At 37.5% G+C, this 16,570-nt stretch overlaps 3 protein-coding genes across 6 annotated transcripts in view; 2 read left to right on the top strand and 1 right to left on the bottom strand.

The window, feature by feature from the left end:
- Positions 1-563: 563 nt before the first annotated feature.
- Positions 564-3,735, bottom strand: LOC306911961 (SH2 domain-containing protein 1B). Its single transcript, XM_079487694.1, has 4 exons — positions 3,397-3,735; positions 1,938-2,001; positions 1,483-1,663; positions 564-1,307 (listed from the first exon to the last, which is right to left on the bottom strand). Exons 1-4 carry the CDS (start codon positions 3,528-3,530, stop codon positions 1,264-1,266), a joined length of 423 nt encoding a protein of 140 aa, XP_079343820.1. The 5' UTR covers positions 3,531-3,735; the 3' UTR covers positions 564-1,263.
- Positions 3,736-4,021: 286 nt separating this feature from the next.
- plcxd2 (phosphatidylinositol-specific phospholipase C, X domain containing 2) lies at positions 4,022-9,063 on the top strand. The gene is made up of 4 exons (XM_079487693.1): positions 4,022-4,468; positions 4,936-5,402; positions 7,026-7,267; positions 8,508-9,063. The coding sequence occupies exons 1-4, from the start codon at positions 4,369-4,371 to the stop codon at positions 8,659-8,661; spliced, it is 963 nt and encodes a 320-aa protein (XP_079343819.1). The 5' UTR covers positions 4,022-4,368; the 3' UTR covers positions 8,662-9,063.
- A 2,770-nt stretch (positions 9,064-11,833) lies between these two features.
- The window catches only part of phldb2b (pleckstrin homology-like domain, family B, member 2b), a 38,287-nt gene continuing 33,550 nt past the window's right edge, over positions 11,834-16,570 (top strand). For 2 of the 4 annotated variants that reach the window (XM_079488328.1, XM_079488327.1), the window contains exon 1: positions 11,909-12,154. In XM_079488328.1, the coding sequence (XP_079344454.1) occupies positions 12,131-12,154 (24 nt within the window). In that variant the 5' untranslated portion in view covers positions 11,909-12,130. Of the gene's footprint in view, positions 12,155-16,570 lie in introns of all 4 variants that reach the window. The other 2 variants (XM_079488324.1, XM_079488323.1) reach the window with 2 other exon arrangements.

Raw genomic sequence — 16,570 nt, 5'->3', positions numbered from 1 at the left:
GTTGGTGTTTGGCTTATTGCTTTAGTTTACAGTATTAATTTATAGTTATTGGCGAAACTACACCCCCCTCCAAAAATGACTTGGAACCACAATTCAACGTGCCTACGTCACACTCGGAAAGCGTATACATTTTTAGTGTACCCTTTTTAAAAATACATTTACATTTGATTTCAGTGGTTTAATGCCTTTTATTTAAAATTAATAACAAGAGTAATTTTGATGACGGGTCACTAGTAAAAACACACGGACGTAATATTTGTGTAGGAACAAAGTGTCCGTGATAAGAAAATACATAAATAATACATGACGTAAGTTTCTCTAACTGAGACAGAATTGTTTTCAATGCATACAACGATGTGTCACATTATGCTAATGTTATAAAAGTCGGAAAATGTCTGGTTTTAAGATTAGATCAATTTTATCCATGACGTCATGTACCAAGCTCTACCCACATGAAAATACCAAAACCAAAAAAAATCTATATACCAACACCACATCTATTTGTATTTTTACTAAAACACTAACAAAATATCTTGCATTATCAAGAAAGCAAATTCATGAAAACAAATTTCATAGCACTTTAATATACTGACAAAATACAGATAACATGCACACACAAGAATTGTTAGTCAAATTTACAAAATGTACAAATGTTCATGTTCTCTCAAAAATGTTTTTTTTATTCTTACTGGTTAATCCCATTTCCCAGTTAAAATGTTACATTAGTCCTTTTCTCAGCCGTGGTAAATGACTGCCTAATTCTCATTAATGTGATTAAGCATGAACATGACCATGTCCTGTTGTTACATTGTCCTTCCATGACTGTTGTTAAAATGTCATACTGTAGGTCAAGGAACATTCAGGGCATTCGTGGGTCACAAACTGCGCCTATATGTACTGTATAAAACAGCAGTGCCCAAACAGAATTCCATTCTGATGCAGATGACCCGTTAACACTGTGATATTTAAGTCAAAGAATCAGTTATGTAGTTCACTTTAAATTCATATAATACAACATCATTAGTTCGAGTGCAACTGCATGAAAGCCTATGCCACAAAAATGAAAAGAGCAACAAACAAATATGGACCATGTGCATTCGGATACAAAGTTTGGCCATGTTATTCGGTATTATGTGTGACTGGTATTTTACAAGTAAAAATACCTTTGACAAGTTACTTGTCTGAACAGCACATTTGTATATCTACCATTAAAGTTAGTACTTTGTTACATTACTTTGTGGAAATAAAGCTATTACAAATAAATCAATTTGGAAGAACAACAACATAATCCCCGGAGCACTCCACATCTAGAAGAAAAAAAATAGTTCATGTGAGGAAAGTTTTGGTCCAACATCATTCACAAGCATTAAAATCAAATGATGTGGTTATTTCTAATTGGCTGCTTCCATCTTATTTGTGACAGCTCATGTTAACGTTACATTAAGTCCATACTCCACTTCAATCATTAGAATTCATACTCACTTTCATAGTCATTTTCCTCATCGGGCACAATGGGTTCTGCACATTGCTGAGGCTGTTCTTGGAAACTTTTTATTTTCAATGAACGGCACAAGTGTGTTGCTAACCCTTGATTTCTCTGTTTATAATGCCGAATAAGTTCTCTCAATGATTTGAAAAACTTTTCTTCTACTCCTGAACTTGTCTGTTAAAACAAAAGGTAGGAGGGCATTTTAATGACTTCTGTTTGCATATTTATCGATTATTCAATCGATTAGATGCAGTGAATCAGAAGAACACGTATTAGATGCAGTAAATGTGTTAGAACCAGGGTCAAAAAGTAACCTATCATTAAAAACCAAATCATAGGAATATAACTAAATATGAACATGTGTTGCAGTTCCGGTAAATTTAGGCCCCTGTTTAAAACCTGGTTTTAAAATGGTGTAACTGAATGTGTATTGTTGAGTATGACCCACCTGTAAAGTAAAGTATCCAGTGTGGGTTTGTAGGATCCTGTAAGTATAAATCACTTTTTGTTTGCTGTAAAGAAAAAAATTATTAAATGTTAGGACATACAGTCCCATCAGTTTAAAAATGTAACAAAATATTGGTTTTCAGAATTAAACCTTGAGATTACAAACAGAAAAAAAGAGAATTAAAGTTATTATGAATTGCTTACTCAAAACTGTTTGATCGGGATAAAAAAGATTAACGGAATATGTCTGTTGACTTTTAGCTCATGCTGGCAATAAATAACATTTTAAAGTGTTGTTAAAATAGAACGGAAATGCCATAATGATGGTGCTGTCCTTTTTACAAAGAGTCAAATGACATCGGTCAACATTTTAAACTGTGCGTTTTAACCGCTTTTAAAAAGGGAACAAAAATGTTATGTGTTATGTTTATGCGTTCTTTGCAGAATTAACCGTACTGCCCCTCAATCAGGCATGGACATTACATCAAATTGATCCAAATACAAATGTGCATATAGCACTTGATTGAAATGATAATGATTTTTATTAAGTGTGGTCAAAGTCTATGTAGATAACTGAGAGACTGACACGTGTATGTTGGTGTCTATGCGTACATCATTACTCTCTGACGTTGTGCACATTCTGTTTATGGTCACATATTTGCCGCTATATGTGTTTTGCTACAGGCCGCATGATAATATCTTCATTAAAACCTATGCTACCACCACTATCTCATAAGATCTTGATTCTTGAAGGCAACGGCTGCATGATTCAGCTCTTTATGATCAAACTATGGCCTACTACTTTAGGTGCTCTTTCTATCATAAACAAATCATAACTTAGGGTTGCAATAGAATACAATATCACCACAAGCTATAGAATTCAGTAATAAATTAAAGTACGCACAGTCAGGTATGTTTCTTTATGTGTAAAAACCTTTCTGCGTATTGTTAAAAAACGTACTGCAACATAAAACGTCTACAGCAAATAAATATCTTGCAAGCTTCGTAGATTCTATCAGAGCTGGTGGTGGTGTGATAGAAACAGAGTTTAAGACGATCTCAGTTCATTCATTTGTTTAATTCAAGACATTGTTTTGAATCAGATGCTATTGCTCCAGCTTGAGTTACGGCAAATGGAAAATACACATTTTGTGACAACATGCATTGTAAATATAATTAAAGCTAAAGTAACCATAGTTCTTTTTGTCATAATAAACACAAACTGCCTATATTTACTCTATTTTCCCACGTCAGTAGTATTTGTACTTAAACTATGTTAATACAAATGTAATAAAAAGTCACTCTTGCTACACTAAATTAATTGGAGAAAAATTTGTGTCGCAGCCAAATAAATAAAAAATGCACACCTTTTTCGTAACATGTTTAAAATATGAATCTTTCGAAATATTTTCTTGACGCATACATCCTTAAGCACCTGTAAGTGTAAAAAACATACTCACTACACACATAGGCAGGAAGCTCCCTGGATGGTCTCACTATCACGGATGAGGTATGTCCCATCCTTTCCTTTCTTGCTCAGTAACTCCTCGCATCTCTGCTTGGTTATGGGTCCATGATACGACGGATGGTCCATGTTTCACATCGCACGATTGAGGAACTCGTTGTCACTGCTGGTGAATCGATTAAGCCTTCCGCAAGTCCACAAGTAACACTCGACCGGTCTGCTGGTACGTGGTGGAGTTTTCCTTGATGCCCACACTCAGAAATTATGATACACCTTCAAACACTTTTGGTATATTTTCCATCTCTGAATAACGACGCGAGGCTTGCACGCGTGCCCAACTAATTTCACACAGGAAGTCAGTTTGTGTGCGCGAGCGTTGGTCTGTCTGCTAGTGATGGTCAAAGGAAATGTGAACGTCATCTTTAGGTTTGCGACAATGCACACTGCAATTGTTTAATCGCTTTTTGTAGATTTAAAATGATTTTGCATTTAAAAGTCATTATTAGTTTTATTTTGCATAAATATTTCTATTTGTCCCATTTCATCTATTCACCGCTGTAAATGTCACATTCTCGGTGTGCTCATCATTAGTCATAGCATAGGTTAAGGTGCACATCTCCGTGCTGGCACTGGCAGTACTGAAGTGTACCGTCACCTGTCTAGAGAGGGCGGGGGTAATCGCCCAGGCCAATACAGTTAAAACTCCATTGGGATGCATGGAGGAGGATGTAAGGATTGTTAATTCGGTTTAAGAAGATTAACTTTGTAGAAGTGTTCGCGCTCCGTCTGCCCCCAGATCCAGTAATACCAGTCGGTCTAATATCGATTAAAGCATCGTTATCTTGATTTAAGTCGCTGTTATGGTTTCGCGAAGAGTAAAAAGCGACGCTGGATCGGCCTGGCCTGGATCGGTGTTGAATTGGCATCGTGCATTTTAACTGTGACACAAATATCTTCGCATCGCGACATGAAGACGCGACCTACAGGCAACACCTCTAACGGCGATTGGATGGGCTCCCTGTGTCCTGCGCTTACATCAATGCCGCTTAAGCACCTGGCTGTCCCTGGTGAGAGTGATTTGACCGAGTACGATGATAGTTTGTATTGGTTAGGGGACAAATGAATTGATAAGTAATACTGTTTTTATGTATGAAGAGTTTGGTTCCAAAATGAGAAAAAAACACCTCTGTTGCAATTAATATCAATTAAACTGCAGTCGGTTTTTTTTGTTTACATGATAACTAAAACAATGAAGCTAAGGTTAGGTTTTGTGCCTTAAGTGACACACATGGGGTGGATTCCCAGTCAGAGATTAGACTAGTCCTAGACTAAAATAAATGTAAGAGCTGCCCAAATGTAAAACAACTTGCACTGACATATCTTAACACCACAAAGGACCTTTTGAACTATTGATATATATTGTAAACCAAACAGGGTATTTAATGTGTTTGTGCCCATCTAAAAAGCATATTTAATGCCATTATTTCCTAGTTGTACATACCAAAGGAACTTCCTGCTTCTTTCTGTGTTTTAGGGTCTCACGATTCTTTTAGCTTCTGGGTGGATGAGCAAGCTCCAGTCGGCCCAGACCAAAAGGCATATGTTAAACACCTGGCTGCAGTGTTCCGTTTTCTGGCCAAGAAGGTGATGAAAAAATGGTCCATGACCCAGAACCTTACCTTCAGGGAACAGCTTGAGGGTGGGATTCGCTATTTTGACCTACGTGTATCTTCCAAACCAGGAGAACCAGGCCATGAGATATACTTTATTCACGGTCTGTTTGGACACAAAGTACGCGACGGGCTTTGTGACATTAACAATTTTCTGACAGCACACAGGAAAGAGGTTGTTTTTCTGGACTTTAATCACCATTATGCCATGAGCGAGGAGCATCATCGCTACTTGATCAGCATGCTGAGGGAGGTGTTTGGCCACAAGCTCTGCAAGATTGACGTGGTGGAGGAAATCACTCTGAATTACCTGTGGGAGAACAGGTACCAGGTGAGCTCAGGGTGTCATTATGTGTAGATTTTAGTCAGAATTGAGAATGAGCATCATGGGCAACTGGCAGGGTACTCCCCTTGGATGGCCAGTCCATTGAAGGGCTACATAAACATATTCCCGTATATCGATACATGCATTTATGACATATAATTTCATTCTAAATTATTTATTTTGTTGAAATATCACTCCCATAAAGTGAGATGTCCCGATTTATTCTATTTTCTGTGAAAAGCTATTATGAAAGTTAGTGCCCTTTAGATATAAGGAACTGTGATGTTTATTGTGTAAACTGTTCTTTGAAAATGAATTCCGGACTTGATCGCAGCTATAAACAGTCATACTGAAACCAGTATAGCGTGTTGAAAAACATCTCTTTAAAACATTATTTTCCTACTACTAATACAGAAAAAGTATAAAGATCTCGCCAATAAGAAGGACAAAAAATGAGTTTGCTGTGATGCTGATGGAATCAGGACTCAGGAAAACACAAATCAGCCAATTTAAAATGCGTTTTTATCTAAATATTTACCTTGGGTATCTCTACTTTTACTCAAGTACATGGTTTTTGTACTTCGTCCACCACTGCTACTAAGCATACCCGTAAAAAGGATATTAAGGTGCCATATTTCGACTTGGAAAGGCTGGAAACATGTACAGGTCATTTCCAGAGTTTAAAGTTCAATATATTGAGCATCCAGAAGTCCAAAATTTAGAAATTAAAGACCCACTTAAGTACCTTGAATTCTGTAACTTTGTTTGATTTATTGATGTAATATCCTCTGAAACAGGACATTTGGAGACATATTGAGGGGCTCCTGCCCTTTAAAATAGCCATAAGTGAGACACACACTAGATTCTGTAGATTCTGTAGTGCTTTTGATTGCTCAGCACAATTTGATGAGAAGCTGAAGTGCAGAATGATGTCATCAAAATTGTTGATCAATTTTGGTGAAAGTGAAAGAAGTTTTTTATGCTTTTATCTTGTAATTTTGAATTTTAAACCAGTGTGATTCAAAACATTCTGAAAATTCAGGATTCCTTACGGTCCACATATACATTCTAAAAGTCAAAATACTTCAATTTTGATCGTATGGAAACGTTAAACCTTTTAATCTGTTGTGAACTGTGAACATTGTTTTTCTGTTAACCAAAGATTTGATCTAATGTAACTCTTAAAGCCCTACGAATAGCAAAAAGCTCACATCCTGTCCACACGAACATGCGTGTTTTCTATACTGCAGCTTTTTATATGCGGTTTGGCCCTTCGTTCACACGCAGTGTGTCAAACGCAGTTCCTGTACCACATTTGTTTTAATTTTTACTAACTTCGATTTCAGTGTTGTCGCTTAGACTGTGAAACCGGAGATCTGGCATATGACATAAGAATGTGTGCCGCTATCTCCTTTGTCTGACGTCAGATTCCAGGCTTCTGATCGGCCAACTCGGTTTTATAGTTAGGCTTATATGGCCACCTGTTGGTTTGGTATGTTTTTGATAGCGCTTTATGGTGTGTTTTGGCAGGGGGGGGGTTAAACGAAGAAGGAAAAACCCTGTTTATAAAAATACCAGTGTACGTGTGAATTAGGCCTTAGTCTTTCAAGTTTGTGTTTGCTTTCACAGGTCCTGGTGTTCTACCACCATCCATCTGCTGAGGGATGCCCTCTGATGTGGCCTGGTAGTAAAATGCCTGCTCCCTGGGCCAATACCACAGACACCAGCAAGCTAATCCAGTTCCTGGAGACCACGCTGGGTGAAAGAGCCCAGTATGGAAGCTTTCATGTGTCTCAGGCCATTCTAACACCACGTGTCAAGACTATAGCCAGAGGCCTAGTGCGGGGGCTACGGAACTACCTCGTGGAGAGGTGGGTGTTTGATTATTTGCTATACGAGCTGTTGTTTAGAAGACTTTAAGACCTGTGTGTGCTATACTCTATCTGGACATCTGGGTGAAGTTTCGAAAAGTAAGTGAATAAATAATGAACCACTAGGTGGCAGATTTGTTTCAGATAGAGGTTCTTGGTCTCATTGGCCTTTCCATATTTGAGAGACCCCCCTCCCAAATATAAATGGGATGTTTAGGACACACATAGTGTAATCTATCACAGTAGTTGCTCGTGAAATGTCATGATAGGATATAAAACTATTCAAAATGTAATCAAACAACTTCAATAAATCGAATGAATGAGAGAAGATCCTTTATACTAATTCACCCTTGAGCCCCGTTAATTCACAAATAGTGATGTGGTTTATTTTATTATGCAGACACACACGCTTTGTGAAAGTTTGAGAATGTGTTTAGCATGCCTATTCTTGGCTGTTTATTTGTACATATAAAGCATATTCTCCATCCCTTATCCTACCCAATACCGAAACCTAACAACTACTTTACTAATAATTAATAAGCAACAAATTTATTGGGGGCAAAGAAGTTAATGTTTAATAGCGAGAATTGCCCCATGCTGACGTATGACCTAAAACTTTATCTAACATAAGCATAGAAAGGAATCAAATATGTACTTTATGCAGACAGGAAATCTACATAATATATACTGCAGAAATTAAACTAATTTGTGGTGTGTCTAAGCGGACATCCTACTAAGAATGCAGTATCAGAGGAAGCCGTTTAAATCCGCCCGAGTGTGGAAATGGGATTGTTTATTATTCCAGGCTAAACGCAGTCTGAGCGTCTCATTTCCTGGTTTTGTCCAGGCATGGCGCTGTTATGGATGACTGTGTGGAAGTTATTTCTAGTCACGGCTGATTCTGCTTAAACCAACACATGGTAATAGTTAAACAGTTTGTTGCAGATGTGTTAAGTGATCATTTTGTCAAGCGCATGACTGAACATTTTGTGCATTTGTCAGATTTTCTTATTTGCAGTGCATGCATGCTATACATTTAGCATTTTCTGTGAATCAAACCAATGGCCTTGTGAGATTGCTTTCCGTTAGACAGTAACGCATAGGAGAAAGTGGCACTGGTTGCTGGTCAGACTCGAAGTTTCAGCACCTCCACATGAGCAATGTGTGAAGGTCGCGTGTGCTAACCACTGCACCGTGGATGTTGTTTTTGATTGTGTATAATGCTCTGCCTCTGTCACAGGAACCTTCCAACAATAATGACGTGGGTGGAGGCACAGAAGCCCGGCGTTAATGGAGTCAATATCATCACCTCAGACTTTGTGGAGCTTGTGGACTTTGCCAACACAGTCATTAGACTAAATAATCTCCTCCTTCAGGATTGGAAAGGCAAATAATATTCTCAGTGATTTTAAAGCATCGGTCCTATTGGATTATCAACAAAGGCTGAAGATGTGATGGCCATCAAGACCAGCAATCTCACACAACATTATGGGATATGTAAATGCTTTCAGGATCACTATCAACATAATTACTGTATGCTACATGGAAGCTGATTCTTTTGACCGTATGGGCTCCGAATGTACAGTGTTTTTATTTTTATCTACACAGCCTTTAGTGCCATCAGACTGACATCAGTGAGCTGCTAATATCAATAGAAATTCCAAAAATGATAAGGATGTTATTTTCTATAGCAAATACGTCTGCATTTAAATGTGTTTGCTTGTAATTATTTATTGTTATTTATTATATTTTAAAGTATGTTTTAATAAACATTAAAGTTTATTTTGAGAGATTCTATATCTTATATGGTTAAGCATGTTAACAAGACAAGGGGCAATGTTTTTTCTTGGACTATGTTAGCTTAGGGTTTTCACATGTTTTCATGGAAAACCTGGACATATCAGGAAATTTTACTTTTGTTTTCGAGCCTAGAAATTTCTCAAGAAAAGGAAAGAATTAATTTGAGTTGGGATTTCTTTTATAAAAAGTCCATATCTAGTGATCCAGTAAATTGTATGTTTTAACAATGACTATTGTTGCTTTCCTCATGTGACCCCGGAGTTTCCAGTCTTTGTGTTTTTCTCAGTGAAGACGTGGAGCACGGTAACAGCAGGAAGCTCTTTTTGACAGCTAGTGTGATTCAATTAGTCATTTCTATACTTTGTGTTTACTCCTGTCTGAACTTTAAAAAGATATCACCAATTCTACAATGTATATATGTAACAATGAACATATTTTTATCTATATATTTTTGGGGGGATTTTGGATGAAATATGACCAGGACGTTTTGTTGTCTTGGAATTCTTAAGATTCTGTTTGACATTATGGACAAAGTTATTTGCATAGTCTCTGACAACTTACAGGTTTTTATACTATGTGATGTTTATGTTGTGTACATTTTATGACTTTATTTAGAAAACAAAAAGGTTTTATAGTCAAATGGAATGCACAAACAATGATGCTCGATATCTCAGAACTGCTCAGAATGCAGAACCTTACATTTCCAAGGCGACGGTATTCATTACAGTTTTGTGTAATTCACCCCAAATAGGCCAAAAAGGTTTTGAATGAATTTTTTTTATAGTCTTGCTTTTCAGAACTAAATATGCTGTTACCAGTATTCACAAACACAATGTGAGGTATACATCAAGAGGCCTGCAGACTGATTATTTCAGACCTGTTGTTGTGTTCATTCTGATGGCTGTTTTCGGGGGTCTTCGGGATTGGAAATGCATTAGATAATTAAGACCATGTGAAAGAATCTACACAGTGCATTTGCAACAAATTAAGAAATAAGTATGTGCCAAAGCACAAAGAGGAATGTAGGAAGAGAGATTTATTCTACATAGTTTTCTAAATATTTTGTTGGAGACTCGACTGCTTTCACAAAGCAAGACTTTTAATTGCAGTTCACAGCAGCACTTAAAACCGAAAGACAAAAGTCATAAAACTTAAAACACATTTCTTACAAATAGATTTTAAGTGTACAATTTAATATTGTTATGTTCATTCCATGAAAATTGCGCCAGTGTTTTTTTAAAGACCTTAATAACCAAATTCCTTCTCTCCATGCCTTCTTTCACGCCCTGGGCTCTCCCATTCTACACTCCCACTCTACTTGTCATTGTGCTTGCAGCCAAGGTTTCAGATTGTGAAGGAATGTTAGGGGTTGTTTGTTCACGTCCCCAAAATGCAGTAGCTTAAAGTATATAGAGGGACACTAGCTGCGCTGTAATTTCACACCATTGTGGCCATGTGGGTATGAACCGCTAGAGAGGACATTGGTCAGTGTTTCCTCTGACTTCCATGATGCTCGTAGCTTCTGTCTCGTTTGAGATTCCTGCTGGGTTCAGCATAGTCCACTCCAGGCCAATGGGCATCTCTAAGCTCTCCAAAAGTCATCCTGCTCTCCATTCTTTTTGTTTGTCCAGCTCATTAGCGCGTAATGATGCGATTCTAAAGCGTTTTTTAGACAAATAAAAATATGGATGCAAGAAGCATCCTGCCATGTGTCATGCCAACTAAGTGTGTGCATGGATTTGTTTTCTGCGATGAAGAAAACTTCATGAGCGTGCGCGGCAGCATCCTGTTTACCAAAAGAACTGAACCACACCTTTAATCAAAAACTGGATGCATACAGCGGTGGTGAGGGAAAGTGTTCCAAACAACTCAAACTGTGCATGAAGGTTTATGGTCTATGCATGTTGATGAATCATTGCCATTGACTTTTGTCAATGTCACTTTTATTTATATATCACTATTAAACACAATCACGGGTTGACCAATGTGCTGCACAATAAAATCATTTCAATTACAAACAGTAAAACAATTACAAAAAGAAACAGTAAAAAGTTCTCAATGACAAAATGCCAAATCAAAACGGTATGTTTTCAACATTGATTTAAAAACAGAAGATGGAGATCTGATAAAGGGGCAGAGAATTCTACAATCTGGGGCGGCGACTGAGAATGTGTGGTCTCCCCAGCATTTTAACTTCGACTTTGGGACGCTTTTTATCCATCTGGTTGTGTTTGTCGCTTTTTATGTTTAGTTATTCTGTTTTTCATTTTATTTTAGAGTGTCTATGAGGTCTTGTTAGAGAAATATAAACCAATCCCTGTTACTTTTAGTCACTAATATATCGAACAAGGGGGTATAAACAATTTGGAAAGTAGGCTATTTGGGTGGGGGATCTTTGTCCTTCAAATCACACATTCTAATGGTTTCCATTACAAATTAACCATCAGATGTTTAAAATTAAAACCAACAACTCTTTATAAAGTTATTATACATTTTATACATCAGGGCCTTATTCACGGAGCCTACCCAATGCCATTAATAGAACCCAACACATTACAAGCAGGGGCAGACACACTTTTTGTTTCGAGAATTCCTATCATAACCATTACATCTATATTTATATTTCTTTAATGCTTTTTACAGTTTTCCCAGCAGGGTGTGAAGTTACGACGACAAGTAAATAATGATTTAAAAGTGTCTGGTAATTTAGTGCATCCGTTCCAGCTCTTCATTTTGATGTAGGTGTCAACCAGTGCTGTTGGTTTCGTTCTCCACGCGCCGGCGGCTCCAGTGCGCATGCGTGCGTCAGAGCGCTGTCTCGTTCCAGCTGTGGCGCATTCCACAGCACAGCGGAGTCGCCGCTGGCCAAGTGCGACAGGACAGCGCCTTTTCTCACCGAAAATCCACAGGAATAGTTTCTTGTCCCTCATTTTAATGTAACTTTCGGCTCAAACTTTTAAGGCATAAGAAACAAACTATTTGTTTGTACTTTGGAAAGCGCACGGGATATCTGAAGGGGAGTTTCGCACCTTTAGACAGTTTCTCAGTAACTGCCTATTGAAAATGACAGAATTCCTCTCGGCAATGGTGAGACTTTTTATAATCTTTTTAAAGAATGTCAACATTGAATTTTTTTGGATAAAATAGAAACCTAACATATCTTTTTTAAATATATCTCAGAATCTTTTTTTAATTTACTGAAAATTACTTAAAAATACTGGTTTGGTCACACTTGTTATCTCAATTCATCATCTTAATTATTAAGTCTTGGTGCAGGTTTTGGCATGACGGTATGTGTTGAATTCGTCAAGGGCATTGAATCAAAACTCTGACATCATAAAAGAAACATAAAAAATCACACACAATAAGAAGGACTTGGATGAAAATAGTTTCTCAGAACTCTCTAACAAATGATCAACACTAAACCGAGCAAACAATATAGTTTGTTTGACTAACTGTGCCACAGAAAAATGTAAATAGAACATTTGGAAAAGACAACGGTGAGTGCGAAGTGACTGCTCATAGCAATTTTATGACACAACAGGTAGCAAACCAAGACTGCATTTCACCATCAAAACAGATGTTGATATTGTCTCTCCATAACACATAATTGTGATGGATTATATAGATGTGCACATAAAACCAGCAATTATTGCATGAGTCACTGAGAGAGGATTAAAGGAAGATAACATGTAGACAGACACATAGACTGACATGCCAACAAAGAGAGAGGAGATACGATGCTATTGAAGCATGCTGTGGATCCAAAACACTGCCGTCACTCAACTCACAATCAGACTCAGGTGAGAAACCTGTGAACCTGACTCACTGAGCTCTTACTGGAGGACAGGAGTGAAATCATAAGAGTGCAGATGTTCCCTGGAAAACACCAAAGACATAGTGAGGGATGATTTGTCAAACTGTGTCTCAAAAACAAATAGAATCAGGTAACAAATGAAAAAGAGGTAGTTCCTGACCATAGATTCTTCAGTAGTGAAAGATATTGACCTTTTGCTTAAATTACTTTGCGAATAATGGTCATTTTCATTCCAAAGCGCTGTTAAAATAACGTTACGTAAATTTTCATGGTCTAATGTGGATTTCCTTATGGTTCTTATTCCTGCAGCTAGATCCAGCTGTAACAACATTCCTCAGTCTTTCATTTGTTAACATCGGAATTTGGGGCTAATGATTCAAAAGCTCTTAAAATGTCTTTTTAGACAGCTGCGAAATCACACATTATAATGATCCAGGGGAATAATTAATTCAACTCATTAGGTCTTTACTTAAAATACAAAATAAACAGAAGGCACCTTTGCCCCAGGGTTACACATTTCTAATTGCGGTCTGTATTGTTATTTTTAAACAGATCAGATCCCTATAATGCTGCTTAATGATTTCGGTGGTCTAAGTGTAGAGTCTAAACCCCCCAAAAAGGATGAAACTCAGAACAGAGGCTGGTCAGTCTACCTAAAAGATCTTGTGTCCAGAAGAAGAGGCTGTTTCAACCGAGCTGCATGCCATGGAGAGAACCCCATATTAATATGAGATCCAGTCACAATGAGATCATTGTCACATGTTTGGATCAAATAAGCAGTGCTGCTTTGCCACCTTTGAGAGATCAGATGAGCTTTCTATGCTGCTATTGTTGAGTACAAAAGTGTGACCTTCACAGAATGACTCCACCAAAAATGCCATAGCATCTCTTTAACATGACACCATGATTCAAAGTCTGCACAAAGCATTTATTTGGGATTGTTTTACCATTTTATTTTAAAAGTCAAATTTATTGTCTTAAACATGAATTAAAATAGCTAATAGCAATACGGTTTAAAAAAATGTTGGCAGAGACGTTGGCGTGAGTATTTCATTCCGCTCTGTTCATGGTCCATATGTAGGGAAGAAGATGAACCCAGCCATCACAACCAGGATCAGTCTACGCCAAATGCATTTGTAAATGACCTAGAAAGCGAGCGTGTTTGGGCCAGTGTTTGTGTTATATCTGATGGGTAAGGAATGAAAACAGGGGGAGACCTTTTTTTAAAAAGCCCTTTTTTAAATCTCCCATCCGTCTACTAAAATGCTAACCCTGTGTAGGGCTGTCATCGCCCGTCCTACATCTCTGGGTGACTTCATGTGTGATATGAATGTTCAATACACACCTCTTTGATTGTTCCATCGGCATTACAGCTGAGCTGGTGTTGTCTAATGACCTCCCACATCAAGTCTTGTGAAAAGCACAAGGACTCAAAAGCCCTTTGTCAAATTCTGGCCTGGTTCTTTCTGTCTTCTCATAAAGGTTCACTAGAAAAATGCATTTTTCCTTGTGTTGACATTTGTCCGATTGAAACAGGGAGTTCTGGCAGGATGCATTGAAGTTTAAATAGGCTTTAGATTCATTTAGTTATTTTGCTAGACTCTAAAAAGTAAACGTGCTAATGAAATATATTTTTTATAATGTTGTTTTAACATTATTGCAAGAACTGTTTTGATAAGTTTGAGAGAACTTTTAGAGAATATTAGTCAAAGTCCTGAGAACATTCCCTGTTAGAAATTTTCCACTATGTGAAAAGTAGATTCCATACATTCTCTATACCGTTTATCTCAATGAGGTTGTGTGTGGGGGTAGGAAATTAAATTGTACTCATAAAATATTTGCTAAAAGAAACCTGTTTCGATTACACTTGCATATATGCGTGCCTTAAAGCTAACAGTCATGGTCCAAGTTTCGAATTTATGTCAACTTCAGACTCTTTGATTCTCTCTCTCTCTCTCTCTCTCTCTCTCTCTTTCTTTCTTTCTTTTTCTCTTGCCGTGTTTTCTTTCTTTCATCTTTATGGGCTCATAAAACGAATGCTGTTTTCAAACACTCTTTCCCCCCTCCATCATCAACCAAACAATTGATATTCTTCCCTCATGTAAACAAGCCACAAGGTTTATCAAGAGTTTATCCTCTTTCTTTGTTTGCTGTAGATGTCTGAACAAGCCTAAACTGTAAAATTTTTACCTGAATAAAGAGGTCTAGAAGTTTGTAATGTGAAAGCAGCAAGTCCGCCCTCAAACCCAGAGTTACCCACATACAGATATAAGAGCGGATTGGAAAGAAAAGTGCCTGAGTGGAATGTAGCAGGTATTCTCTTCCTGGGATGACATACCCAAGTAGATCTCAAAAGCATAACATTGAAACATGCCTGCTGGAACACGCCTGTCTACCTGTCAGCAAGGAGGTCAGTTTGAGGTGACGAAGGGGTTCATGGTTCATGTGCAGTTAGCTGAGCAATAAAATAGTTCATGTTAAAGTGCCCCATTGGGTAGAACATGTATATTTGTAAATCATAACAACATATTTGGTCAATTATACATTACGTTTTGAAATAAGGAAAGTAAACACATTTCAAGACGTCTGTTTTGATAACACTATTAGAACTAGTTTCAGATATATAAAGACTATAAAGAAGATGGATGGATTCATAGTATTATATACTGCATTAATATTTTTTAGGGTACTGAATGCATGTTTCTATATGTATTGTTCCTGTTCTGTTGTAATATAGTATCGTCATTGTTATGGGTGCACTTGAGTATTGACTTGTGTATCGGAAAAGGGTATGGAACAGGAGTGACTTCATTCAGGAAGGGCTTTTGTATCTGAGGAAATGGAAACCATGTGAGCCGGCAATGATCACATGATGACAAATGATAAAAGAATAAATGCTGCTTAAAACTTATTATAACTTACTGTATATCAAAGATGAATTTTAACAAAATGTTGGGAGTTGACTTTCAGAATTACCTTTTTGTATTACTTAACAAAAGGAAATTCTTAAAAAGATTGAATGAAAAGGTTTGTTTGCATGAGCTGGTTGATATTTTGATTTAAATGCAATGAAAGTAATAGATTTTATATGAGCCTTTGATGTCCAAAAAAGTTTTGGGGCCTCTGTATATGGGTGTGTTGGGTTGGCTGCAATGTATTTGGGGCCCTCTCTGTGGTAAGTGCTAACTTTGGGCTGGTTGGACCAAAGCAAGCAACATTTCATCTCCCCTACATCCCCCCTGGCATGGTATGCCAAACACTCCCAAAGATTCGTGGGAAATTGTAGGCATGGAACATTCCCGCCTTTTCCTCCTACTCTCTATTTTTCTCCTTTGGAATGGTTTTCACACACATTCCAACCTATGTTACGCGTGGCTGGGAGATTAGAGAGTGTGAGTTGATCACTCTGATGTTTATGGCCCTCAGGGTTATGTTTGTGAGTGTCTTTGTGGCCACTCTTGTTACTGGGGTATCCTTAAACAAAATACTCTCTTAAACTGATTTCACTCGTGTTAAGACTAGAAATGATACATCCAACAGTTGTTTGAGAATATGGGCTTCATGTGATATAAACCTTTGATGGGTTACAGTTAATATCTGGGAGACTTTTTATAAACACTTTGCAGAAGCAGTGGCTGAAACTTTTTCGTGTGTTGCTCAGTACTTCTATACGCTTCATTTTTACG

The sequence above is a fragment of the Barbatula barbatula genome, assembly GCF_947034865.1.
Source record: "Barbatula barbatula genome assembly, chromosome: 23".
NCBI lineage: Eukaryota > Metazoa > Chordata > Actinopteri > Cypriniformes > Nemacheilidae > Barbatula > Barbatula barbatula.
Note: the sequence above shows the minus strand (reverse complement) of the source record. Positions and strands in the feature narration are given on the sequence as shown.

Coding starts and splice junctions, on each gene's coding strand:
- LOC306911961 (XM_079487694.1), bottom strand. CDS start 3,530: ATGGACCATCCGTCGTATCATGGACCCATAACCAAGCAGAGATGCGAG. Junction 2,002..3,396: donor GCTTCCTGCCTATGTGTGTA/GTGAGTATGTTT, acceptor TTTTCTTTACAG/CAAACAAAAAGTGATTTATA. Junction 1,308..1,482: donor TGAGGAAAATGACTATGAAA/GTGAGTATGAAT, acceptor TTTTTCTTCTAG/ATGTGGAGTGCTCCGGGGAT.
- plcxd2 (XM_079487693.1), top strand. CDS start 4,369: ATGAAGACGCGACCTACAGGCAACACCTCTAACGGCGATTGGATGGGC. Junction 4,469..4,935: donor TAAGCACCTGGCTGTCCCTG/GTGAGAGTGATT, acceptor TCTGTGTTTTAG/GGTCTCACGATTCTTTTAGC. Junction 5,403..7,025: donor TGTGGGAGAACAGGTACCAG/GTGAGCTCAGGG, acceptor TTGCTTTCACAG/GTCCTGGTGTTCTACCACCA.